Raw genomic sequence first — 27,926 nt, forward strand, 5'->3', positions numbered from 1 at the left:
ATAAATTAGCCTCCTCTCATCCCAGGTATCAGTCAAGTAAGTCTTTCTCTGAACTGCTTCCAATTCATAAACAAAAGGTATTTAAAGAACCAAGTCAGATGTCAGTTTTGTATTACGCAAAGGGTTGTCAACATTTGGAAAAAAAATTGCAGCTTGTTTAGTGAGTGCAGATTCAGTACGTAGGCTCAGAAAAGAGCTGGAAGAGTTTCATGCCATGGCTGATATCACTGTGCAAAAGGTTGGTAGGATGTTGGGTAAAATACCTCACAGTATTATTCTCCTGTTTTGATTGCCTTTGTGGTTGAGAGGAATTTAAGATTCCCTCCCCAGTTGGCGTAGACATTTTTGGTCTTTTTTGTGCCTCAGGTAATTATAGGATTGCTACCGAGTCAGGTCATGATATTTAGTTGCATCATGATTACTGATGACAGGCTTGATTAAGTATCCAGCCTTGTCCTGTCATCCTTTAATTTGTTGCTTAGTTGCTAGTTGCTTCACTCTTGAACAGATCTCCAAGCGGCAAGTTTTTTTTTTGTTTTGCATTCACAAGGATATTTTGGTGTGTTGGGTGTAATATGATAGTTAGTGATTCATTTTCATAACTCATATTAAGCCTGCAACAAAACCTGGCAAAAGAGCAAATGTGAAAGTAGAAATTATAAGCCTTTCTCTGGCACAGGAGGTGAAGACAACAAAAAGTCCCAAGCGAAGTAAGTTGGCTGATTTCAACTGGTTTCAAAAAACTATGCTATGATTGGTCTCAAATCATAGATGTAGATTTTAGATGAGGACAGCTTGGCTGCCCGCCCAGTGTGGTTGAATGACTGTCAGTAGTTACCATCTCAACTTACGTAAAGAAGAAAAGCTATTTGCTTAAAGTGTTAAGGGTAGATAAGACCTATAACGTAACTCCCAACAGGAACTGATGCATACAGGAGAAAAGGATGTGAGGAAAAATTGAAACTGCCAATCTATAACCATCATTCCTTCAATCAATAAAACCAAATTAAGAGGAAATGTTTGATTTCATCATGAATCTAGTATTGAGCAGTCTTGTACAAACTGTTAACTTTATGCTGTGCATACTCCACAGAAATTCTTTTAATTTGAAGAATTATTTTGATTAACGGTGGTTGGGCAATGAATTGATATGTTCATACGAATTAGGAGCAGGAGTAGGCCACTTGGCCCCTCACGCTTGCTTGACGATTCATAAGATTATGGCTAATCTGAATGTAACCAATACCACATTCCTGCCTCCCCTGATGGCCTTTCACCCCTTTGTTAATCAAGAATTTGCTTAAAAATATTCAAAGACTTTGCTTCCACTGTCTCGATCCTCTAAGAGAAATGATTTCTCCATCTTAAATGAATAGCCCTTTATTTTTGAATAGTGAGCCTTAATTCTAGATTCTCCACCAAGAGGAGACATCATCTCCACGTCAACCCTGTCCATAACCCTCAGGATCTTAAAGGTTGTGATCAAATTGCCTCTTACTCTTCTGATTGCTGGTGGATGCAAACCTAACCTCCCAACCTTTCATCATAAGACAACCCGCCCATTCCTGGTACCACTTCTTTGTATCTCTTAACTAGTGATGAGGCAAGTGTGTGCGCATGTTGAATGCGCACTGAATCAACCCCCAGTGAAAAGAACACAAGATATCGGAGCAGGTGAAGCCCTTCAATCCTGCCCTGTCATTCAATATGATCATGATTAATCCATGCTGGCCTCAGTCCCTTTTCTGGGCTATTTCCCATAGCCCTCGATTTTCTTGATTTATCAGATATTCATCCTCCACTGCTTCAAATACTTCAATAATCCAGCCTCAATCCACCCTTTGGGGCATAGAATTCCAGAGATCCACCACCTTCAATGAGAAGAAATTTCTATGCACCTCAGTTTTAAATGAGCTTTATCTTGTAGCTCAGTCCCCAGGTCAAGACTCTCCCAGTAGCGAAAACATCTCATCATCAAAGAGATGGTGATTGATGATTGACTAAAAGAACCAAAGGTGACATGATTTAACATTTTTCCATACACTGTTACTGTGACCTAGAGTGCACTGCTTTAAACAATGTTGGAAGCAGGTTCAGTAGTAACACTTGTGTGCGGGGGAGGGGGGGGGGGGGGGGGGTGTGAATCTGTCCGGATAACTGCAAGATGAAAAACTTCAACAGCACCACGGTATTTTTTCTGTAATAAAAATAAGAGGGCCATGGGTAGAGAGTAGAGTAGGTGGATAATGCTGGCAAAGGCACAGTGGGTCACTTGGCCTCATTTTGTGCAGAATCATTCGTAGGCCTTTGTTGCAGCTTTGTTAGCTAAATTTATATCTAATAAAAACAAAGTGCTGGAAATACTTAACAGGACAAGCAGAATCTGTGGAGAGAGAGAAACAGTTAATGCTTCAAGTCAAATATAATCCCACAGAACCTTTTAGCACTTTGTATTCAGATTTCCAGTGTCCAGAGAATTTTGCTTTTATTTCGCTGTTGTGCTCTTCCGCTGAGACAAAAGTGTGGGAATACAAGAGAAACTCGTTGGATCGGAGTTGAGGAAGATGTTTCTTACTAGAATGTTTCGCTGTAAATAGTCTTGGCCAAAGTTGATTAACTGTTAATATAGTCTGTAGCTGTGTTTTGCTGTAAATAGTCTTGGCCAAAGTTAGACTAACTGTTAATATGGTCTGTAGCTGCGTTTGATGTCAAAACATCAAATAACAGAATATTGTTTCTAGCCCTTGGATTTAATGCATCTGTGTTTAATTAACATTGCAATTTTTCTCTCTGACTTAAATACTAACTTGTAATCCACTTTTGTTCCAAAGTTTGAACCATTGTAAATATTTAGGTGGGGTTTCTTGACCCAGTTGCATTTTATTGACTTTATTTAAATAATACTTAAAAGTATGCTCTGCACCTCTGACCCAAAATTTAGTTACCAATCTTGAATTGATTTATCATTGTCACATGTATTGTGATACAATAAAAAGTGTTGTTTCTTGTGCGCTATACAGACAAAACATATAATTCATAAAGCACATGGGAGAAGAAAAGGTGAGGGTGCAGAATATAGTGTTGCAGGTACTGATAGGGTTAATAGGAAGATCAGCTTAATGTGTGATAGGACCATTCACGAGTCTGATGGCAGCAGGGAAGAAGCTGTTCTTGAGTCAGTTTGTATGTGTTTTTAGACTTCTGTATCTTTTTCCTGAAAGGAGAAGATAGAAGAGAGTATGTCAGTGATGTGTGGGGCCCTTGATTATGCTGGGTGAATAGCCAGCAAATGTGGTCTAGATAGGTACAAATCACATAGGCAGAAAGAAGGATGTGGTCCTGCAGTCAGAATTTAGGGAATTAAGTACAAAATTAGAACAAAGAACAGTACAGCACAGGAAACAGGTCCTTCGGCCCTCCAAGCAAACAGGACATCCAAAGCACTAATCTCCAAATTAGTGCCATGCACGGATGAGTACAAAAATAGGAGGATAAAGCAGATAATTGTGTGGCTGGAAAGATCATTTAGGAGTGGGAGGGCTTTAGATTCTAACATTCTTGCAACATTGGGACTGACTCTGAGGGAGCTGGGCGCTGAATAGGCTGAGCAGGTTGCACCAAAGTAGATCTGGGACTGAGTTCCTTGTGGGGCGTTTTTCTACTGTTATTGGGGAGGACTTAAATTAAATCTTGGTAGAGTATGGAAATCGAGTGGAATACCAAGGTGCACTGGGAGAAATAGATAGCACTATAATAAGGAATAGCAAGTTAATTCGTGGGGTCAGAGTAAAGGAGAAAGTAACCAAGTCTTAACTCCAGATTATTTTACATGTATGGGAAGACTTGGCATGTGGTAAACAATGTTATAGAGTTGAAGGTGCAGATTGCCATGTGTAAATAGTGTTGTGGCTATAACAGGAACCCGACTCAAAGAAGGGCAAGCTTGGGTGTTAAATGTTCCTGGATACAAGGTGTTCAGATACGATAGGAAAGGAAGAAGAGGCAGCTGGGTGGTTGTATTGATTTAAGAAAAGCATTGCAGTATTGGAGAAAGAAGTCGTCTCAGAGGAGTCAAGGGCAGAATCAATTTGGTTGGAGGTAAGAAGCAAAAAAAGGTTCAGTTACATTGCTTGCTGTAGTATACAAGCCACCATCGAGTATGAATAATGTAAAAGAATAAGTTTGTAAGGAAATTAGAGTTGCAAGAAATCCAGAGTACTTATAATGGTGGAATTACTCTCGGAATATAGACTGGGATAGTACTAATGTAAGGGGCAGTGAGAGGCTAGAGAGCCTCGTGTGTTCAGGAAAATTTCCTAGAATTTTTCTAGTCCACGTAGGAAGGAGGCACTTCTCGTGGTTGATTCCTGTTTGTTCAAAACTTGTGGAATGTTGTGGATTTATTCTCTTAATAAACTTCGTCTACTTTAAAAAATACATTATTGGTTCCTAACCCTAACTGGATCTTACCAAAATTTTGGGGCCTGGTCTAGGATCACTATCACTTTTTTGCTTCTTTTGCCAATTACTTTGAATCTGTGACCCACCCCCTTCATTTTCACAATTGAGAAAAGGTTCTCCCTATTGAATCTGTCCAGAGCCCTCATGATTTTGAGTAACTCTTATTGTATCTCCCCTAGGCATTCTTTTCTCCAGGGAAAACAGCCTTAGCTTCTCCAATCTATCATTATAATTGAAGTTCCTTACCCCGGGACTATTTTATGAATCCTTTCTCCACCCTTTCCCATAGCTTCACATCCTTTCTTGATTTGATTTATTATTGTCATATGTATATGTAATACACAGTGAAAAGTATTGGTTCTTACACGCTATACAAAGTATACTATGCATAGAGAAGGAAAGGAGAGAGTGCAGAATTTCGTGTTACAGTCATGAAGTTAAAGTTTATTAGTTACAAATAACTCTTATATTAACCCTACAGTGAAATTACTATGAAATTTCCCTAGTTGCCACACTGCAGCGCCTCTTCGGGTCACTGCACCTAACCAGCACATCTTTTAAACATAGCTAGGGTGTAATGAAAGGTCATCTTAATATATGTCCATTCAAAGGTTTGATGGCAGCAGGGACGAAGCTGTTTTTGAGTTGGTTGAGACATGTTCTCAGACTTTTGTATCTTTTTCCTGACAGAGGAAGGTAGAAGAGAGTATGTCCGGGGTGTGTGGAGTCCTTGATTATGCTGGTTGCTTTTCCGAGGCAATGGAAGTGTTGTGGAGGACAGTGGATGGGAGGCTGATTTGTGTGATATACTGGGTTTCATTCACAACTCCTTGTAGTTTTTTGCAATCTTTGACAACAGAGATGTTGGTGGGCTTTCTTAACTATAACATGGAAGGTTGTTGGTGATCTGGACACCTAGAAACTTGAAGCTTTACTTCCTCTTCGTTAATGTAGACAGGGGCACATCCTCCACAATATTTCCTGAAATCGACAACTATCTCCTTCATTTTGTTGACATTGAGGAAGAGATTATTGCCATTGCACCAGTTCATCAGATTCCTTACCCCGGGACTATTTTATGAATCCTTTCTCCACCCTTTCCCATGGCTTCACATCCTTTCTTGATTTGATTTATTATTGTCATATGTATATGTAATACACAGTGAAAAGTATTGGTTCTTGCACGCTATACAAAGTATACTATGCATAGAGAAGGAAAGGAGAGTGCTGTGCCCTGTCTCATTATTGAGATCCGACTCACTATATGGTGGTGGCATCAACAAACTTGAAAATTGAATTGGAGGGGAATTTGGCCACACAGTCACAGGTATATAAAGAGCTAAGGTTTGTGGGGCACCGATGTTGAGGATGATTGTGGAAGAGGTGCTGTTGCCTATCCTTACTGATTGCAGTCTGTGAGTTAGGAAGTCTAGGAAGGAGCAGAAACCCAGGCCACGAAATTTGGAGATGTGTTTTGTAGGAATAATGATGTCAAAGGCTGAGCTTCAGGAGTCTGACGTAGGTGTCTTTGTTGTCTAGGGTTTCCAGGGTTGAGTGTAAGGCCAGGGAGATGGTGTCTGTTGCTGCAGTAGGTAAACTGTGGTGAATCCAGGCAACCTGGGAGGCCAGAATTGATTCGTGCCATGAGTAATCTTTTGAAGCACTTCATAATGTTGGATGTCAGAGCCACTGGATGATGGTCATTAAGGCACATTGCCTGGCTTTTCTTTAGTACCGGGATGGTGATTGCTTCTTGAAGCAGATAGCGACTTCAAATTGGTGTAAAGAGAGGTTAAAGATGTCTGCGAATGCCCCAGCTAGTTGGTCCATGCAGGATCTGAGTGCTTGTCTGGGTACCCCATCTGGACCAGTCACTTTCTGTTGGCTGACTTTTGAGAAGGCTGCTCTGATGTCTGCAACGGTGACCTCAGATACAGTTTGGTCTGAGGTTTCTGGGGTGGAAGGCATGCTTTCCCTGACCTCTTGCTCAAAATAGGCATAAAATGCGTTCAGCTCATCAGGGAGGGGTGCATTGGTGCCAGCGATTTTACATGCCTTCATCTTGTAGCCTGTTATGTCTTGCAGACCTTGTCATAGGCTGTGGCTAGTCTGGGACTCTAGTTTGGTCCGCCACTGTCTTTTGGCATCTCTGATGGATCTCCATAGATTATAGCTGGGTTTGTTGTCGTCAGGGTCGCCTGACTTGAACGCCTCAGAGTGGTTTCCAGTTAGGAAACACACGCTTTTGCTTTTTTGGCGTGCACAGTCTTCTACACACTTACTAATGAAGTCAGTTACTATAATGGCATACTCGTTCAGGTTGGTTGCTGAGTTTTTAAATATTGACCAGTCTGCTGACTCAATGCAGTTTCATAGGAGATCATCCAATTCTTCAGACCAACTACTTCGCTTTGATCAGTGTGCAGATAATAAACATCTTTTGGGTGTTGGTACAATCGTGTTTGTTCCCAAGTTTGAAACCTTTGGGTTTTCATCCCAGCTTTTAAAAAAAAGTCCAATTGGAATTGACTCTTGAGACATACCATGCCATGAGCTGAGTGATCAACTCTGCAATCCACAATAGCACACGGTTTGTCCTGGAAAACTTTAATTGCAACAATAGAAAAAGATGTATCGTCTCCCACCAGATAGTGGGGGAAGAATATTTGAAGAGCTCATCTCTCTCCAGCAGATTTTTCTACTTAGTTAAAAAGAAACACTTTACTCATGTACATTCTTCTAATTCTACTTTGCTTTTTTTGTGGAAAAGATAATTTAGTAAAATTATGAAATTGAAGAACTTCACAATTTGAAAGGGGAAGAAATATCCATCTCTGCACATGACTTTTTTCAGGTTGCCCTGAAGCACATTTTGGTGTAGTCTGCTAGGATGTTTAGAAGGAATGGCATAAACTTATCAAGTCACAATATCTTCCAATCAGTGACTACTTTTGTAAAACACATATGCACTCTTCAATGATTAACACAAGTCACTTACCCGCTACGTAAATTTATCAAATAAACTGATTTTCTACGAGTCCGCCAACTGTTCTTGGAGTTAATTGTAAATTATGTTTGTCGGGTAATCCTAGATATATACTGCCGTATGAGGTGACCTTTGACCTTACTGAGCAGTAAAATCACGCAGTTTACACACCAGATGTTGTTTTAAGGGGTTACTACAAATTGTTGAACTTCGATTTGGTAACTTAACTTGTTTATATGCTTGACTACAATTGGACCTGTAGATTGCAAAAGGTTAATCTTAGACACAAGTATACAGCAAGCTGTTTATGGTTGAAACGTCGATGATTCTTAGTATTTCCCCCCTTTGTGATCGTCAAGTGCATGTAATTAAATTAAGCTAAAGGAATTGTTTGGTTTGTGAAAGCTAGCAGGCCAAAAATGCTCATTAATGTGACCTTCAGACAGTTCAACTACCATTAAATACTGTTCCAGATGGTTTGCAGCAAGCAGGAACACTTTAAATTTTAGAAGGTCAGAAGTTTCATTTTTGCAAGTTCCAAATGTTTTATAGGTTGTGTTTGCTCTTAACTGTCCACCGGGGTTACTTCTGATTATTATTATTTCCTGTGTGGACGAAAGCTCTGTTACATTGCCAGGTTCTCACTGTGTTGCTCTTGCTACTCCCTCAAAAAAAAACATGCAGTCCAAAATGGGGTTTTGCAGCAGAAAAATAAGAGAAATTACCTGCCCCAGACAACAATGCAGGGATGTGAATTTTTTTTAAGGGAACATCTTTCAGGCTAGCTTCCTGTGCTTTCTCTTTTCCCTGCAGTCGATAGAAATCTGAATTGAATATGGAGTCTAAGATTCTTCTGAAGAGTTAGGAATATTCCTTTTATGTATGTAATCCAGGCTTGAATACATTCAAATGGGTGGAATTGCTGAAACCAGAAATGGGCATAATGAAATTTTAGTGAGAGCTGCCCAAAAGACATGCTGGTTAGGTGCATTGTCCACGCTAATCATAGAAATCATAGAAAACTATAGTACAGAAAGAATCCATTTGACCCATTGAGTCTGCACTGACCACAATCCCACCCAGGCCCTACCGCCCATATCCCTACATATTTTACCCACTAATCCCTCTAACCTACGCCCCTCAGTACGCTAAGGAGCAATTTCAGCATGGGCAATAAACGTAACCCGCACATCTTTGGGCTGTGGGAGGAAACCAGAGTACCTGGAGGAAACCCACGCAGATGCAAGGAGTATGTGCAAACTCCACACGGATAGTGACCCAAGCGGGAATCGAGCCCAGGTCTCTGGAGCTGTGAAGCAGCATTGCTAACCATTGTGCTACCGTGCCACCCTCAGCGTACCCGAATAGGCAGCAGAGTGTGGCGACTGGGGGATTTTCATAGTAACTTCATTACAGTGTTAATGTAAGCTGACTAGTGACTAAAAACTTAACTTTTAACATTTTATATCACGAATGGGCATGTAGATTGTTGCATTTTAACTTGTAATTTCTCCCTTCAGGAAGTGAAAAAGGAATCTGTCAGAGAGCAGCGTTTTCATTCTTCTACAGTACCTCCTCTTCGACGCGCAAAATCCCTTGACAGAAGAACCACTGAATCCATAATGACGGTAAAACTGTTGTCTTCATTGCATTGCAGTTGTTTATGATTTTTATATATAGTCACATTTATTCCAATCAAAAATCTGACTTTAAAAGTTCCTCACTGCCTCAGAGTTTATCCAGTTAGCAGTTGAGCAATGCAGACCACAAAGCACTTTGATTTAAATCATGTACTGCATCAAGTTAAGTACTGTTAGCTTGAGTAATTATAGGCATTCTATATAATTGGTTACAGTATCCCTGGATTGAAGAGTGGAAAAATCATTCAAAGTCCCATGCTATCCATTGACCTCTTTCAGGAAAGTGTGCACGTGTGGATCTCTGAGGACAAAATCTAGATTGGCTATGATCCCAACATGTTTGAATATTCTGACACATATGAAAGATGCTGGGGGACAGCCAGGGTCTGTGAATCCTTACTCCTGCAAGAAGATTTACACCTACAGGAGGAAGAGATTTCACGAGTGACCATTGCAATGGATTGTAAACAATTCCACAAAGTCAACATGAGATTACATATAATACTAGCATACTTGATTGGTCAAATTTATTATGGAAAGAAACCCCAAATGCCTTGAATTTAAAAAAAACAATAATGATTGAAAGCACATTTCTACATCTAACCTTCCTAATGAAAACAAGGAATGAGGTAATAACTGACCAAGTAATTGGTAAAATCTTTATTCTTTCATGGGATGTTGCTGTTACAGGCAAGGCCTGCATTTGTTGTTCCCCCCGCAATTGCCCTTGGAAATAGTAGTTAAGAGCCAATCTTATTGCTTGGGTCTGGAGTCATATGTAGTTCAGATTGGGTATGGATAGTAGATGTCCTTCCCTAAAGGACACTAGTGAACCAGATGGGTATTTAGCTGATAATTTCACGGTCACCATTACTAAGACTATATTTATAATTCCAGATTTATTAACTGAATTCAAATTTCACCAGCTGCCAAGGTCAGATTTGAATCCCTGTCCCCAGAGCATTAGTCTGGGCTTCTGAATTACTAATGAAATGACATTACAACTGTACCGCCATCTCTCCATCTACTCTATCAGTGCAGAAGGAAGCCTTGGCTATAATTTTAAGTAAAAAGCCTGACAACACCAGGTTTTAGTCCAACCGATTTATTTGACAAATAAATCGGTTGGACTAAAACCTGGTGTCGTCAGACTTTTTACTGTGTTTACGCCAGTCCAACGCCGGCATACCCACATTATAATTTTAAGTCCACGTTTTAACAGCTGCTTCATAAGTATTTTGGAATTAGCTCCAGTTGATTGTCAATGCAATAATGTTACATATTCTACCTTCACACTCAATCAGCTAGATTAAACTGCCGCAGGTTGACCTACAGCAGGCACCTCAAAACCCTGGAGAAGTACCACCAGCATTGCATCTGCAAGATTCTGCAAATCCATTGGCAGGATAGGCACACAAACATGTTGGTGTTCTCCCTTAGGCCAGCATCAAAACATTGATCCTGCTTGATCAGCTCTGCTGGATGGACCACATTATTCGCATGCCTAACAAGAAATTCCTGAAACAACTGCTCTACTCAGAGACTTGACACAGTAAATGAGCTCCAGGAAGGCAGAGGAAACCCTTCGAGGCCTCATTGGAAAAAGTGCAACATCTCCATTGCTACCTGGGAATTCCTGGCCCAAGACTGCCTGAAGTGGAGAAAGAGCATCTGGGAAGGAGCTGAATATCTCAGTTTCATTGCCAAGAGCAAGCTGAAGCCAGGCGTCAACAAGAAAAGGAGTGCATGGTAACTCCACCCATCCACTCCCCCAACCACCACTTGTTCCATTTGTGACAGTGGTTGTGCATTGGACTCTGTCACCTGAGTACTCATTTTTTAGTGCGAAAGCAATTCATCTTTGACTCCAAAGGACTGTCTAAGAGAAACAAGAAAACAGATTTGTCCTGATAACTGACTTTATGGTTTCTATTTCTCATTTACAAGCTGCACTCGGCGACATCACCCAGAAACACAGAACCAATTTTCAGTTGCAGGCTGGTGATCCCAGCTGTCTCCTCATCAGCGCCCCTCTACCACCCGACCCCCATAGTTTCTCTGAATTGTCAGGCTACTTGTCAAGCATTCAGAATGAACAGTAAATTCCTTCCCATTTAAATATTAAGTCTTTTTTTCCCACTGCCGACTCCATTCCTCTCCCTTGCTACCATCTGAGGCTGAATCTTGCCTTGATGTTATATTTGATCAGAGAATCCCTACAGTGCAAAAGAAGACCATTAGCCCATTGAGTGTACACCAACTCTTACCCTCACTTATCCTGTAACCTCATGTATTTACCCCACTAATCTATAGACACTAAACATGGCAAGTCCACCTAACTTGCACATCTTTGAACAGTGGGAAGAAACTGGAGCACCTGGAGGAAATCCACACAGACACAGGGTGAATCTGCAAACTGCACACAGCCAGTCACCCAAGGCTGGAATTGAATCCATGTTCCTACTGTGAGGCAGCAGTGCTAGTCAGTGTACCGCAGTGCTGCCCATGAGCTGAGCTTCCAACCACATACTGCACCATCAACAAACTGCATATAACCACTTTGTCTCAGTTCCCTCACCCGACAAAGAATTCTTCAATGTATTTGTCACCTCTGGATTTGATTATTGTAGCACATTCTTAGTTTGTGTTCCATCTTCAACCTTCTATGAACTTCAACTCATCGAAAGCTCTGGTACTTTGTCCTAACTTGCACCATGTTCTGTTCACCCATCATAAACAACACTTTGATAAAATTCTGATCCTTATTCTCAAATCCTTCCATTGCCTTGCAGTTTCCTATCTCTAATCTCCTCCAGCTCAGCAATCAGCTGTAATATCGATGCTGTTCCAATTCTGGTCTCTTGAACAATTTTGATCAATTCAGTGTTTGCAGCTGTGTTTTCAGGTACTGAAACTGTAAGATCTAAAATTCCCTCTTTCCTCCCTTAAAGACGCTCCTTAAAACCTACCTCTGGGACCAAGCTTTTGGTCATCTCCTCTAATATCCCTTTGTAATTAAATGCCAAGCCTTGTTTATTGCTCCTTTGGGCAGCTTGGGTCATTTTACGACTTCAAAAGTACGAGTAAATGCCAGCTGTTACTACTTTACAGGGACCCATTCCCTCCTAAATTTGTGCTACTTCAATTATATTCCTATAATGTATGGAGAATATGAAGTAAAGATCAATCAGCTACTTAGCAGGGCAACTCATTTTTCAAATGGAACAATATGCTGTTCAGTATACTATTAAAATCACTGAACAGACAGCAATCAGGTTGTGACTCTTGAATGTATAATAGCAAAGCAGGACATTGTTACTTTTCGCATCAGATGGATCAATTGGCACTACAAACTGATGTCCTGATTTCTGTGTAAGTTATTGTTTTTCCTGGAGTTGTTTAAAGAAACGTAATTGAACATTTATTACAGATTTTGCCAGTGGTATGCTGTGCCATAAATGACACTGGGTGGCACAGTGGTTAGCACTGCTGTCTCGCAGTGCTACTGACCTGACTTCATTTCTGGTGTTGGGTGACTGCTTGGGTTTCCTCCAGGTACTCTGGTTTCCTCCCACAGTCCAAAGATGTGCAGGCTTTGTGGATTGGCCGTAGGAAATTGCCCTTCATGACCAAAGTTATGTACGTTAGAGGGATTAACGGGATAAATGTTTGGGGTTACAGGGATGGGCCTGGATAAGATGCTCTGTCAGAGAGTAGATGCAGCCTCAATGAGTCAAATTGCCACCTCCTGCACTGTAGGAGTTCTATGATTCAATTGTATGATTCATCGAATGCAGTTTAGATGAGAGTTTCTGATAATCCTGGCCCTTTTAAAATTACTTATTGCAGCATTACTGTTTTATCTAAAATAGAATCACTAGTGTAATTTAATATTCTGTGCAGCAATGAATTCTTTTCATGGTACTCCAAATGTTTTCTTGTACCGATTAGCGAGAATTATATTTGCACATATGGTAAGGACCAACAATATAGTAATATGGGATGATTTTAGATTAAAACCTTTTCAGTGCGCTTCCTTTACCTGATTGACCAAAGTTATTGGTACAGTAATTATTGCTGTAATTGAATCTGCAATATATCTCCTCCTAACCAATGGCAGATGTTACAGTTTTTTGTTTTCAAATGAATTTTTTGCTACATTAATGCTGCAAATTTGTCATGCAATTTTGCTTCAAATGTTTACAGTTTTAACCTCAAAGATGAGGGCATTAACTTTTAGAAATTATGATCTGGCCTAATTGTTTGTTTTCATCACCATCACTTGCTAGTGATCATTAATATTAAAGATCCTATATTGTTAAAACTTTGAACAGAATGGGGCCATTAAACTTTTTTTTAAGTATACCTGAAGCTAATCCCAATTTATTGCGCAACTGTACCTATCCAGTAACAAGGATGGCGAACTCAGTTAAAATTGAACACTTTAGCAAAAGTTGCCCGGGCCTTTCCTTTTTCCTTTGGAGGTTGCATAGCAAAGGTTCACTAGATTGGTTTAGTTTATTTGTTAGTCACAAGCAGGCTTAAATTAACACTGCAATGACGTTACTGTGAAAATCCCCTAGTTGTCATATTTCAGCACGTCTTTCGGACTGTGGGAGGAAACAGGAGCACTTGGAGGAAACCCACATTGACACAGGGAGAACGTGCAGACTCCGCACAGACAGTGACCCAAGGCTGGAATCAAACCTGGGCCCCTGATAAGGCAGTAGTGTTAACTTCTGTGCCACTGTTCTACACTTGAGGCAAGATGCTCGTACATCTTGAGGAGTGGAATATCATAGTGTTGTATCCCTGGAGTTAAAGAAAGTGATAATTGATCTCTTTGAAACCTACAAGATTTTGAAGGGACTTGATAGGGTAGATGCCGAGAGATTATTTCAACCTCTCAGCTGAAGAACCTGAGATGGGAAGTGGGGAAGTGCACAGCCTCAAATGATAAGTTGCTCATTTACACTGAAATGAGGAGAAATTTCTGAATTTATGAATCTTTGTAATTTTCTATCCCAGAAATATGTGGATGCTCCATTGTTGGGGGGGAGGTGGCAGGGGCAGCGGCAGCAAAATGGAGTTGAGGTACATTATCAGCCATGACTATATTGAATGGCGGTGCAGGCTCAAGGGTCGAATGGTCTACTCCTCCTATTTACATTCTTATCTTTTCTCCCCTTTTCCTTTCATTGCCCTGTTCCCAGTCTGCATGGCTCAGAGATTTTACTTCCAAAGCAGTGGGCGAGGTAAATTCTGTCCTTTTGAATGCATGTTCTATGTGTGCATGTCTGTATATGTGGACAAGAATAAATAAGAATGAAAAAAATGTAATTTTGCACAATGGACTGGCATTTTACCCTTTATTGAATTTTTTCCCAGTTCATGGCCTCAAATTTTATTGTGTTAAAGGTACTATATAAATGCAATTTGTAGTGTTTCTCTGATCAGGCCAGTACTTTTAAATTCAGTCAGAAATTGAACTCTGTTGTAATGAAGAGTACTCTTGTGTTTGTGTGAAACTATAAATGAATTATAAAAGTACTTTCAAGTATGTGTAGAATAAGAATTCTAGAATAAGAAACCTAGATTGGTAAAATGGGCCCAAGACATTTGTTTGACCCATTACGTTTCAAAGATTGTACCTTGAATACCTGTAGTTTAAAATTTTAAAAAAAGTTCATTTTTTAAAATTGTTAAAACCACATTTTGAATTCCCTGTGCAACTCTGCATCCTGTTTTTGAAATTAATACATTAGTGAAAGTTTAAGCAGAAAATTTCATGAGTTTAATGTTTCACAACTTGCCAAAAGGCGCACTGAACTAAACTGGTTTTCAGTGCAGAAAAGAACACAGAAATATGACCTAGATATTTTAAACAAATGAAAGGGCTGGATAATGTATAGGGAAATAGATTATTTAGCTTGAGCTGTAATTTGAACATGAACTTGAAATTTCAAAAAAAAAGACTGGTTTGATTATTTAATAAATATTTAATTTTTACTTCCAGCAGAAGAATGGGATGTGTAACACCAAATGCAATTCCTTTCAAAAAAAAAGATAAACTGGATAAATGTTTGTTCATAAAGTCTTAAAAAGATAAATATGAATTAACTTATTGTTGAGATGCAATAGCACTTGTTCTGTGATTTATGAAAATTTCATCTGTGAAAGTTAATTAGTTAGCATTGAACAAAGCACTATAATAAATTGAAATTTTCCAAGGTTACCTTCGCGAGGGGAAGAAAGGAGAGAGGAAGGTTGTATAGAAATTTCACGCGTGTTTCTCTTGGCATGAAAGATAGAAAATCTTGCAATTATATTGTATCTCATCAAATTTTAATTATGCAATAAAATACTCCACAACCAATTAATTGCTTTTGAAGTGCAGTTATTGTTATATAGGCAAATGTGGCAGTCACACTCCAAGCTCTTAAACAGTAACTGAGGGGGAAAATATTGTACAGGATACTGAGCTCCCTGGTCTTTGGTCATGGAAACTTTGACATTCAACTATATCTGAAGGTCAGTGTAAATTATGCACTCCTGGAGTGCCTTTTAAACACCTTAGCTTTGATTCCAAAGCAAGAATGCTATCAGCTGAGTCATGCTGACGTATTCAACTGAAATTATTCACCTTGCTCAGCTGATCAAACAGGACAATCAGTGACCAGGCAAATTATCCACAATAGATGTAGAATGAATTAAGACAGCTGGTTAACATTGTCTGACCTAATTTTCACCTATTTTCTTTTAGCCTGATCTCTTGAATTTTAAGAAAGGATGGATGGTAAAGCTTGACGAAATGGGCCAGGTAAGAACACTGCTGCTTAATTTAGAGATTTTTCCCTCATTAATTTTAATTTATTATTGTCACATATATTAACATACAGTGAAAAGTATTGTTTCATACATGCTATACAGGCGAAGCATACCATTCATAGAGAAGGAAATAGGAGAGTGCAGAAAGTAGTGTTACAGTCAAAGTTGGGGTGTAGACATAGATCAACTTAATGCAAGGTAGGTCCGTTCAAAAGTCTGATGGCAGCAGGGAAGAAGCTGTTCTTGAGTCGGTTTGAATGTGACCTCAGACTTTTGTATCTTTTTCCCAAAGGAAGAAGCTGGAAGAGAGAATTCCTGGGTACGTGGGGCCCTTAATAATGCTGGCTGCTTTTCCGAGGCAGTGGGAAGTGTAGACAGTCAGTGGATAGGCGGCTGGTTTGTGTGATGGATTGGGCTATGTTTGCGACCATTTGTAGTTTCTTGTGGTCGAGGGTGGAGCAGGAACCATACTAAGGGAGGTTAGACAGGGGGTGGAGAAGGGAAATGCCCAGACTGAGGGGCTGAAGTGTATATATTTTAATGCAAGGAGTGTAGTGAATAAGGTAGATGAGCTTAGGGCGTGGATTGCTGCTTGGGAATGTGATGTGGTGGCCATTACGGAGACTTGGATGTCTCAGGGACAGGACTGGGTACTTCCGGTGCCAGGTTTCAGATGCTTCAGGAAGGACAGGGAGGGTGACAGAAGAGGTGGTGGAGTGGCACTGTTGATCAGGGACAGTGTCATGGCTGCAGAGAAAGAGGATGCCGTGGAGGGACTATCTACAGAGTCTCTGTGGGTGGAAGTTACAAACAGCAAAGGGTCGAAAACTTTGCTGGGTGTATTCTATAGGCCGCCCAATAGTGACAGGGAAGTTGAGGTGCAGATAGGGAAACAGATTCTGGAGAGATGTAGTCATCACAGAGTTGTCGTGATGGGAGACTTCAATTTCCCAAACATCGACTGGAATATCCCTAGGGTAAGGGGTTTGGATGGGGAGGAGTTTGTTAGGTGTGTTCAGGAAGGTTTCCTGACGCAGTATGTGGATAAGCCTACGAGGGGAGAGGCTGTACTTGACCTGGTACTGGCGAATGAACCAGGGCAGGTGATGGATCTCTCGGTAGGAGAGCATCTTGGGAATGGTGACCATAATTCTATCTTCTTCATAATTGCATTGGAACGAGATAGGATCAGGCAGGCTAGGAAGGTGTTTGTCTGGAGTAAGGGGAGATACGAAGAAGTCAGGAAGTTACTTGGACAAATAAACTGGAAGGAGGCGTTCTTAGGGAAAAGTACCGAAGGAAGGTGGCGGATATTCAAGGAATGTTTGTCTGGAGCTCTGCATGACAACGTTCCGATGAGACAAGGGGGTTTTGGTAGGTCGTGGGAACCGTGGTGCACGAAGGCTGTGTTGAACCTAGTCAGGAGGAAAAGGAAGGTGTACAAAAGGTTCAGGGAACTAGGAGATGTTAAGGATCTTGAGGCGTATAAGGACTGTAGAAAGGAGCTTAAAAGGGAAATTAGGAGAGCCAGAAGGGGTCATGAGAAGACCTTGGTGGGTAAGATTAAGGAGAATCCCAAGGCCTTCTATAAAAATGTGAAAGGTAAAAGGATGAGAAGAGAAGGGATAGGACCTATAAAAGGTGAAGGGGGAAAGATCTGTGTGGAACCAGAAGAAATGGCAGAGGTGCTTAATGAGTACTTTGCCTCAGTATTCACAGTGGAAGCTGATCTGGGAGATTTTGCTACGGATTTGCATCAAATGGAAAAGATTGAGAATGTGGATATTAAGGAGGAGGATGTGTTAGAACTTTTGAATTCTATCAAGATAGATAAGTCGCCGGGACCGGATGGGATGTACCCCAGGATACTGTGGGAGGCGAGGGAAGTGATTGCAGAGCCCCTGGCGATGATCTTTGCGTCGTCAATGGAGATGGGAGAGGTTCCGGAAGATTGAGGATTGCGGATGTAGTTCCTATTTTCAAGAAAGGGAACAGAGATAGCCCAGGAAATTACCGACCGGTGAGTTTGACCTCAGTGGTTGGTAAGCTGATGGAGAGGCTACTGAGGGACAAGATTTACGAGCATTTGGTGAGGTTTGACATGATCAGGAATAGTCAGCATGGATTTGTCAAGGGCAGGTCGTGCCTTACGAGCCTAGTTGAGTTCTTAGATAATGTGACTGAACACATTGACGAAGGAAGTGCAATGGACGTGGTGTACGTGGACTTCAGCAAGGTGTTTGATAAGGTCCCCCATGCAAGACTTCTTGAGAAGGTGAGAGGGCATGGGATCCAAGGGCCTTTGGCCTTGTGGATCCAGAACTGGCTTGCCTGCAGAAGGCAGAGTGTGGTTGTGGATGGGTCTTTTTCTGCATAGAGGTCAGTCACCAGTGGAGTGCCCCAGGGATCTGTTCTAGGACCCTTGCTGTTTGTCATTTTCATAAATGACCTGGATGAGGAAGTGGAGGGATGGGTAAGTAAGTTCGCTGATGACACGAAGGTCGGTGGTGTTGTGGATGGTCTGGAAGGATGGCAAAAGTTGCAGCAGGACATAAATAGGATGCAGGACTGGGCGGAGAAGTGGCAGATGGACTTCAACGCCGATAAGTGTGTAGTCGTCCATTTTGGCAGAACCAACGGGATGAACGAGTACACGATCAAGGGCAGGAGTCTTAGTAGTGTTGAAGAGCAGAAGGATCTTGGGGTCCGGGTCCACAGGACTCTTAAATCGGCCTCGCAGGTGGAGGATGTGGTCAAGAAGGCGTATGGTGTACTGGCCTTCATTAATCGAGGGATTGAGTTTAGGAATCGGGAGGTAATGCTGCAACTTTATAAGACCCTAGTCAGGCCTCATTTGGAGTACTGTGCGCAGTTCTGGTCGCCTCACTATAGGAAAGACGTAGAAGCTATTGAAAGGGTACAGAGGAGATTTACAAGGATGTTGCCTGGACTGGGAGGCATGCCTTATGAAGTTAGGTTGAGGGAGCTGGGACTCTTCTCCCTGGAGAGACGAAGGTTGAGAGGCGACCTGATAGAAGTTTATAAAACGTTGAGAGGAATAGATAGGGTGGATTCTCAGAGGCTATTTCCCCGGGTTGAAATGGTCGCTACGAGAGGACACAGATTTAAGGTGCGGGGAGGAAAGTACAGAAGTGATGTTAGGGGTAAGTTTTTCACTGAGGGCGGTGAGTGAATGGAATCGGCTGCCGTCAGTGGTAGTGGAGGCGAACTCACTGGGGTCTTTTAAAAGACTTCTGGATGAGTATATGGGGTTTAATGGGATTGGGGGTTATAGATAGGTCTATAGATTGGTAGGTGTTGATGTGATCGGCGCAACTTGTGGGCCGAAGGGCCTGTTTGTGCTGTAGTGTTCTATGTTCTAAGCTGTGATATAACCAGAAAGAATGCTTTCTGTGGCATCTGTAAAAGTTAGTGAGAGTCATAACTGATAGCCAAATTTCCTTAATCTTCTGAGAAAATAGAGGCTTTGGTAGGCTTTTGTAACTATAGTGTCAGCATTGGGGAACCAGGACAGATTATTGGTCGTCTGAACACCTAAAAACTTGAAGCCCTCAACCCTTTCTACTTCATCCCCATTGATGTAGATAGGGGCATATTCTTTCCGCTTCCTGAAGTTGATGACATTCTCCTTCCTTTCGTTGACATTGAGGGGGAGATTATTGTCGCGTTGCTAAATCTGATGAGGCCAGAGGCTGATGGGCTTTATCTCTTCAACCTATCGTAATGCTATCTCCACATGCGTTGTCTGCACCTTTAAGACTTGATTTGCTGTAAAGACTCGCATTCTAATCAGCATCCTGTAGACTGAGTTTGTGATCAGAACTCCCCATTCATCTGACAAAGGGGCAGAGCCCCGAAAGCTAATGGTGTTTGCTACTAAATAAACTGTTGGACTTTAACCTGGTGTTGTGAGACTTCTTACTGGGCTTTAACAAATCCAGCAGGCTTATTTTGATGGTGTCCAGCATATGTAAGATCACTAGAGAGGTAGTGCTTGATAGACTAATGGGACTGAAGGTAGACAAGTCCCCCAGACCGGATGGAATGCATCCCAGGGTTCTGAAAGAAATGGCAGAGGTGATGGCGGATGCCTTAGTAATTATTTATCAAAATTTGCTGGACCCCGGAGAAGTGCCAGAAGATTGGAAAATGGCTAATGTTACGCCGCTGTTTAAAAAAGGTAGCAGACAAAAGGCAGGGAATTATAGGCCGGTTAGTTTAATGTCTGTAGATGGAAAAATGCTAGAATCTATCATCAAAGAAGAAATAGCAAGGCACCTAGAAAAGAATGGTTTGATTGAGCAGATGCAGCACGGATTCGTTAAGGGGAAGTCATGTTTAACGAATTCATTGTATTTCTGATGAGGATGTGACTAGTGCGGTAGACAGAGGGGAACCAGTGGATGTGGTGTTTTTAGATTTCCAAAATGCATTTGATAAGGTGCCTCACAAAAGGTTGCTGCAAAAGGTTAGTGTGCATGGAGTTGAGGGTAAGGTGTTAGCGTGGATAGAGGATTGGTCGCCTAATAGGAAGCAGAGTGTTGGAATAAATGGGTGCTGTTCTGGTTGGCAGTTGGTGACTAGTGGAGTGCTGCAGGGATCGGTGCTGGGGCCTCAACTGTTTACCATTTATGTAGACGATCTGGAGGAGGGGGCTGAGTGTAGGGTAACGAAATTTGCTGATGACATGAAGATGAGTGGAAAATTAAATTGCATGAAGGGTGTGGAAAGTCTGCAAAGAGATATGGATAGGCTGAGCGAGTGGGCGAGGACCTGGCAGATGGAATATAATGTTAGCAAATGTGAGGTTATCCACTTTGGTAGAAATAATAGTAGGAGGGATTATTTTAAAGGGCGAAAAGCTGCAGCATGCTACGGTGCAGTGGGACCTGGGGGTCCTTGTGCATGAATCGCAAAAACTCAGTCTGCAGGTGCAGCAGGTGATCAAGAAGGCGAATGGAATGTTGGCCTTTATAGCGAGGGGGATAGAATATAGAAGTAGGGAGGTCTTGTTGCAACTGTACAGGGTACTGGTGAGGCCACAGCTGGAGTACTGTGTTCAGTTTTGGTTGTCGCACTTGCGGAAGGATATATTGGTCTTGGAGGGAGTGCAGAGAAGGTTCACAAGGCTGATAGCGGAGACGAGGGGGTTAGCCTATGAAGAGAGATTGGATAGACTGGGTCTGTACTCTTTGGAGTTTAGAAGGCTGAGGGGGGATCTTATAGAGATGTATAAGATAATGAAGGGGATAGATAGGGTAGAGATAGAGAGATTCTTCCCACTTAGAAAGGATAGCAGGAAGGGGGGGGGTCAGTTTAGATCAGAGTTGAGGAGGAACTCCTTCACTCAAAGGGTGGTGAATTTCTGGAATTATCTGCCCGTTGAAGTGGTGGAGGCTACCTCGCTGAATATATTTAAGTCACGGGTAGATAGGCTTCTGATAGACAAGGGAATTAAGGGTTATGGGGAGAAAGTGGGAAAGTGGAACTGATCCACTTCAGATCAGCCATGATCTTACTGAGTGGCAGGGCAGGCTCAAAGAGCTAGATGGCCTACTCCTGCTTCTATTTCTTATGTTCTTATGTCTTTGATGCAGACATATAACACGATGAATATATAAGCAATTTCCTTTTTAAATTCAAAACCTGTCTTTTGTAGCAGTAACGTAACTAAAATGTTGCACCTCCATACCTTGGAGGACAATAGAATTAATAGTTTATAATACTCCTTAAACATTTACTGGCCTTCAGAGATAATCACAATTAGAAATTACATTTGAGAAAAATTGCATGAATTGTACCAGCATTTTAAACATGTTGGGTCAGCATCAAAGGGCATCCATTATCAGCTAATTTGTCACAGTCATAGAGTCACACAGCACAGAAAATGGCCCTTGGCCCATTGTGTCTGCGCTGGCTATAAAGCACCCATCTATTCTAATCCCATTTTCCAGTACTTTGTCTTTAGACATGTATATTATGGTGTTTCAAGTGCCAATCTAAATGCTTCTTAAATGATGAGGATTCCTGCCTCCGCTGCCCTTTCAGTCAGTGAATTTCAGATTTCCAGCACCCTCTGGGTGAAATGGTCTTTCCTCAAATCCCCTCTAAATCTCCTGCTCATTATCTTAATTCTATGTGCCCACACTAGTAAAGGGAAAAGTTTCTTCCTATCTATGTCTTCAAAATTAAGTCCCCCCTCACCATTCTCTGCTCTAAAGAGAGCAACCCCAGCCCAACCAGCCTCTCATTGCTGAAACGCCCCGGCCCAGTCAACATCCTGGTGAACTTTCTCTGCGCCCATTCTGGTGTAATCGCATCCATCCATATAGTGTGATGACCAGAACTTCATGCAGAACTCTAGCTGTGGCCTAATTATTTTATCCAGCTCCCTGCTTTTATATTCTCTGCCTCAGCTAATAAAACCATAAGAAATAGGAACAGAAGTAGGCTGTTTGGCCCCTTGAGCCTGCTCCACCACTCAGTCGGATCGTGACTGATCTGACATTCCTTACGTCCACTTTATTGCCTTTTCCCCATAACCCATGATCCTCTTACAGATCAAAAATTTATAAATCTCAGCCTTAAATATGCACAAGGACTCTGCCCCCACAGATCCCTGTGACAAGGAGTTCCAGAGACTCATGATGCTCAGAAGAAATTCCTCTTCATCTCAGTCTTAAATTGGAGCCCCTTTATCCTGAGACTATGTCCGCTGATCCTAGACTTCCCCTGAGGGGAAACATCCTCTCAGCATTTATACTATCAGGCTCTTAAGCATCCTGTATGTTTCAATGAGATCACCTTTTGTTCTAAATTCCAATGAATAGAGTCCCAACCTGCTTGACCTTCACGCATAAGGCAATCCTGCCATACTGGGGATCATCCTAGTGAACCTTCCCTAAACTGCCTCCAATGAAATAATGACAAAACTGCTCTCAGCACTCCAGATGTGGTCTCACCAGTACCTTGTATAGTTGTGGGAAGAATTCCCTACTCCAACCCCCTTGAAATAAGGATCAACGTTCCATTAGCCTTCCTGATAACTAGTTGCACCTATGTGCCAGCTTTCTGTTTATCATGCACAAGTCCCTTTGTGTTGCAGCTTTCTGCAGTTTTTCTCCATTTAAATAATACTCTGTTCTTTTGTTCTCCCTTCCAAAATGAACAACTTCACATTTTCCCACGTTATACTCCATTTGCCAACTTTATGCTCACTTACTTAACCTATCAATATCTCTTTGTGACCTGTTTGTATCCCCCTCACGACTTGCCTTTCCACCTACTTCTGTATCATCTGCAAACTTGACTACAGTACATTCCCTTCCCTCCTCCAAGTCATTAATATATTGTAAACATTGATTCTTGTGGAGCCCCACTGGTTACAGGTTACCAACCTGAATGAGAACTCCTATCCCCATTCATTGTTCCCTATCCATTAGCCAGTTCACTACCCATGCCAATATACTACCTTCAGCACTTGAGCTCTTATGACTCAATCTTTTGTGAGGGACCTTGTCGAACACTTTCTGGAAGTCCAAATACAACACATTTACTGGTTCCCCTGTTTGAGGCTTTCTTGAAAACTCTAATAAAATTGGTCAGACATGATTTCCCCTTCATGAAGCCTTGCTGACAGCTTGATTAAATTATGATTTTCCAAATGTGCTGCTATTACTTTCTTAATATCCCATATGCCTTCTCAACTACCTTATCTACCTGTTCCGTGCCTTCAGGGATCTATGGACATGAACCCCAAGGTTCATTGTGTATACTCTTGCCTTGTTAGTCCTCCCAAAATGCATCACAGTGCCATTGTTCTACCTATCTGACTAGCCCAGCTATATCACCCTGTAATCTAAGGCTTTCTTTCTCATTTTTTTTTGTGACACCTGTGAACCTATTGATCATACCCCTCCACGTTCTCATTGAGTTAATTTAAATGCAGTAAAAACAGCAAGGGATCCAGCACCAATCCCTGTGGTACACCACTGGACACAGGCTTCCAGTCTCAAAAAACTTCAACCACCACCCTCCTCCTCATCGCTAAGCCAGTTTTGGATCCAATTAATCAAATTGCCCTCGTTCCAATGAGTTCTTACTTCATTCCATTGAATCCTTACAGTGCAGAAAGAAGCCATTTGGCTCATTGAGTCTATACCAACCCCCTGAAAGAGCATCATATGCAAGCTCTGTTCCCTTTTCCCATAAGCCTGTGCATTTACTATGGCCAGTCCATGTAACCTGCACATCTTTGGACACTAAGGGGCAATCTAGCATTACCAGTCCACATAACCTGCACATCTTTGGACTGTGGGAGGAAACCCACCCAGGTGCGAGGAGAACACAAAACTCCACACAGTCACTGAAGGTCGGAATCACTCCTGGTCCCCGGCACTTAGGCAGCAGTGCTAACCACTGTGCCATCATTGCCACCCTTTGGCACTGTCGCCCTTCTTGACCAGTGCCCCGTGTGAGACCTTGTCAAAGGCCTTACTAAAATCCATGTTGACTACATTAACTCATTTGCACACCTGATCACTTTGAAAAAGCCAAATTCGTTAGATGCGATCTCTTTCTGACAAGTCCATGCTTGTTCTTGATTAATCCTTGCCTCTCCAGAGATTTTTTTTTCCCCACAATTATTTCCCTACCAATGATGTTTGACACTGGCCTGTAATTACTGTTCTTTTTCATGACTTCCCTCCTTTCATAATGGTATCACATTAGCTGCTCTTTATTCCTCCAATATCTCTCCTGAGGCCAGAGAGGATTTGAAAATTAATGTCAGAGTAGCTGTAATTTCATTTTGCCTCACAATAGCTTTTGATGCATTGAGGAAGAATTTCTGGAGTGCGTACTGGATGGTTTTCTGGAGTATTACATTGAGGAACCAATAAGGGAGCAGGCTATCTTGGACTGGGTGTTGTACATTGAAAAAGGATTAGTTGGCAATCTAGTTATGAGAAAGCTGTTGAGGATAAGTGACCATAATATGGAGGTTCTTTGTCAAGGTGGATAATGCTATGGTTGATTCTGAGACCAGGGTCCTGAGCCTTAATAAAGGTAGCTGTGATGAATTGGCCATGATAAAATGGGAAACATTGCTGAAAGGAAAGACAGTGAGAACGAATAAGTGAACTCCAGAAGTTGTTTATTCCTGTTTGGCGCAAGAGTGGAAAGGGAATGTGGCCAAACCTTAGTTTACAAGGGAAATTAGAGATAGTATCAGATTCAAGAAAGAAGCATACAAATTGGCAAGAAAAAGCAATAGGCCTGAGGATTGGGAGCAGTTTAAAATTCAGCAAAGGGGTTGATTAAGAAGGGAAAAATAGAGAATGAAAGTAAGCCAGCGAGGAACATAAATACTGACTGTAAAAGTTTCTATAGATATGTAAAGAGAAAAAGACTGACAAAAACTTACATAGGCCCTTTACAATCAGAAATGGGAGAATTCGTAACGGGGGATAAACAAATGGCTGAGAAATTAGATTTGTACTTTGCTATAGTCTTCTCAGAGGAAGACGTGAATAATATATCAAAAGTACTGAGAGAAACATGTTTTAGTGAGGAGCTGAAGAAAATGAGCATTAGTAGAGAATTTTGGAAAATTGAAGGGATTAAAGGTGGATAAATCTCCAGGTCCTGATAATCATCCCAGAATACTTAACGAAATATTAGATCCATTGGAGGTTATTTTTCAACTGTGGAATAGTTCCTACAGATTGGAGGGTAGCTAATGTAAGCCCACTATTCAATATGTGAGGCAGAGGGAAAACAAGGAACTATAGAACAAGTGAGCCTAACATTGGCACTGGAGAAGTTGCTAGAATTTATTATCAAGAATTTCATAACTCAACATTGGAAGGCAGTGGTATAATCAGACAAAGTCATCATGAATTTACAAAAGGGAAATCATGCTTGACAAATACGAATTTTTTTGAAGATGTAACATTAGAGTTGACAGAGGAGAACCAGTTGATGTGGTTTATTTAGACTTTCAGAAGGCTTTCGACAAGGTCTCAAATAACAGATGAGTATGTAAAGTTAAAGCACGTGGGATTATAGGTAATGCCTTGAGATGGACAGAAAGCTGGTTAGCAGATAGAAAGAGTTGGCATAAAGGGTTGTCTTCTGATTGGCAGTCAGTGACTAGTGGGGATCCACAGGGATCTGTGCTAAGATTTGGAAGAGGGAACTGAATGTATTATCTCCAGCTTGCCGATGATACGAAGTTGGGCGCGAGGGTGAGCTATGAGGAGGATGCAGAGATGCTTCAGTGTGATTTGGACAGACTGAGTATTGGCATCTGCTTGGCAGATACAGTGTAATGTTGATAGATATGAGGTTATCCATTTTGGTAGCAATAATAGGAAGACAGATTATTACTTGAGTGGATGCAAATTGACAGAGGTTGGTACTCAGTGAGATCTTGGAGTCTTCGTGCATCAGTCGCTGAAAGTAAGTGGACAGGTACAGCTGGCAGTAAAGAAGGCAAATGGTATGTTGGCCTTCATAGCGAGAGGATTTGAGTATAGGAATAGGATGTTTTGTTGCAGTTGTATAGGGTTGGTGACGACACATCTGCAATATTGTGTGCAGTCTTGGTGTCCTTATCTGAGGAAGGATGTCCTGGCTATTGAGGGACTACAGCAAAAGCTTACCGGGCTGATTCCTGGGATGGTAGGTTCGTCGTGAGCGATTTAAGTCAATTGGGATTACGGTCACTGGAGTTTAGAAGAATGAGAGGATCACATAAAAACTTATAAAATTCTAACAGGGTTAGACAGGGTAGATTCAGAAAGAATGTTCTCAGTGATGGGGGAGCCCAGAACTGAGGGTCATAGTTTGAGGATAAGGGACAAATCTTTTAGCGTTCAGGTGAGGAGAAATGTCTTCACTCAGAGGGTGGTGAATGTAGAGTGGGGCTTGTAGGGCTGAATGGCCGACTGCTGCTTTTTGTTTGTGTTTTTATTTCATCTGGACCTGGTGATTTATCCATTTTTGATCCTATTTAAATTGCTAATGCTTCCTCTGTTCAATTACATCCTGGTTCCCCTCCCTGCTTTCCATACCTAAACGTTCTTCTCCATAGTGAACACAGATGCAAAGTATTGATTTAACACCTCACTTATATCTTTCAGCTGCGCAAACAGGTTGCCACTCAGGACCCTAATGGCTCTACTTTTCCCCTGGTTACCCTCATGTCTTTAATATATTTATAGAATACCTTGGGATTTTCCTTTGCTTTTCCTCTTGAACTTTCTATATTCATCTAGGGCATCCACTATTTTCGGCCTCTATATCTGCCATAAACCTCCATCTTTTCCTTATCCAATCCTGTATTTCCCTTGACGATAGTAGTCATGATGTGGATGTGCCGGCGTTGGACTGGGGTAAACACAGTAAAAAGTCTGACAACACCAGGTTTTAGTCCAACCGATTTATTTGATAGTAAACTCACAAGCTTTCGAGGGGACTCCCTCTTCGTCAGGTGAATATCCAAGGCCAGAACTCTCCATTCACCTGACGAAGAGGGAGTCCTCTCGAAAGCTTGTGAGTTTACTATCAAATAAATCGGTTGGACTAAAACCTGGTGTTGTCAGCCTTTTTACTGTGTTTCCCTTGATGTCCAGGGTTCTCTGGACTTTCTGGTCCTACCCTTGGGAACATGAGGCTTTGTACTCTATTTCCTTTTTGAATGACTCTCCTTGGTCTGTGGCTTTTCTTGCAAGTAGCTGCTCCCAGTCCACTTTGGCCAGATCCTGTTGTATCATATTAAAATCTACCTTTGTGGCCTGTTTTGTGTCAAAAACTGTCTCTCTCTGGTCCATCTTATTAGTCAAACACCATTTAAATCCTTGGAACTTGGAATCATTTAAAAGTAAGACATTCCTTTCTTTGGGATAGTTGATTAGTTACTGAGAGGCAAGGGAAGATAGCCTCTGGTGTTATCCATTGCAAGAAATGTTTTGTTTGTCAAAATTATA

The 27,926-nt window shown here is 41.6% G+C and overlaps 1 protein-coding gene across 5 annotated transcripts in view; it reads left to right on the forward strand.

Moving 5' to 3' along the window:
• The window catches only part of mpripb (myosin phosphatase Rho interacting protein b), a 417,298-nt gene that overhangs the window by 282,132 nt on the left and 107,240 nt on the right, over positions 1-27,926 (forward strand). For 3 of the 5 annotated variants that reach the window (XM_080209086.1, XM_080209085.1, XM_080209088.1), the window contains exons 9-11: positions 8,968-9,075; positions 14,301-14,342; positions 15,851-15,907. In XM_080209086.1, coding sequence (XP_080065212.1) covers positions 8,968-9,075; positions 14,301-14,342; positions 15,851-15,907 — 207 coding nt within the window. The remainder of the gene's footprint in view (positions 1-8,967; positions 9,076-14,300; positions 14,343-15,850; positions 15,908-27,926) is intronic. The other 2 variants (XM_080209087.1, XM_080209089.1) reach the window with 1 other exon arrangement.

This window comes from Carcharhinus amblyrhynchos, chromosome 21 (genome assembly GCF_965287045.1).
Source record: "Carcharhinus amblyrhynchos chromosome 21, sCarAmb.v2.hapA, whole genome shotgun sequence".
NCBI lineage: Eukaryota > Metazoa > Chordata > Chondrichthyes > Carcharhiniformes > Carcharhinidae > Carcharhinus > Carcharhinus amblyrhynchos.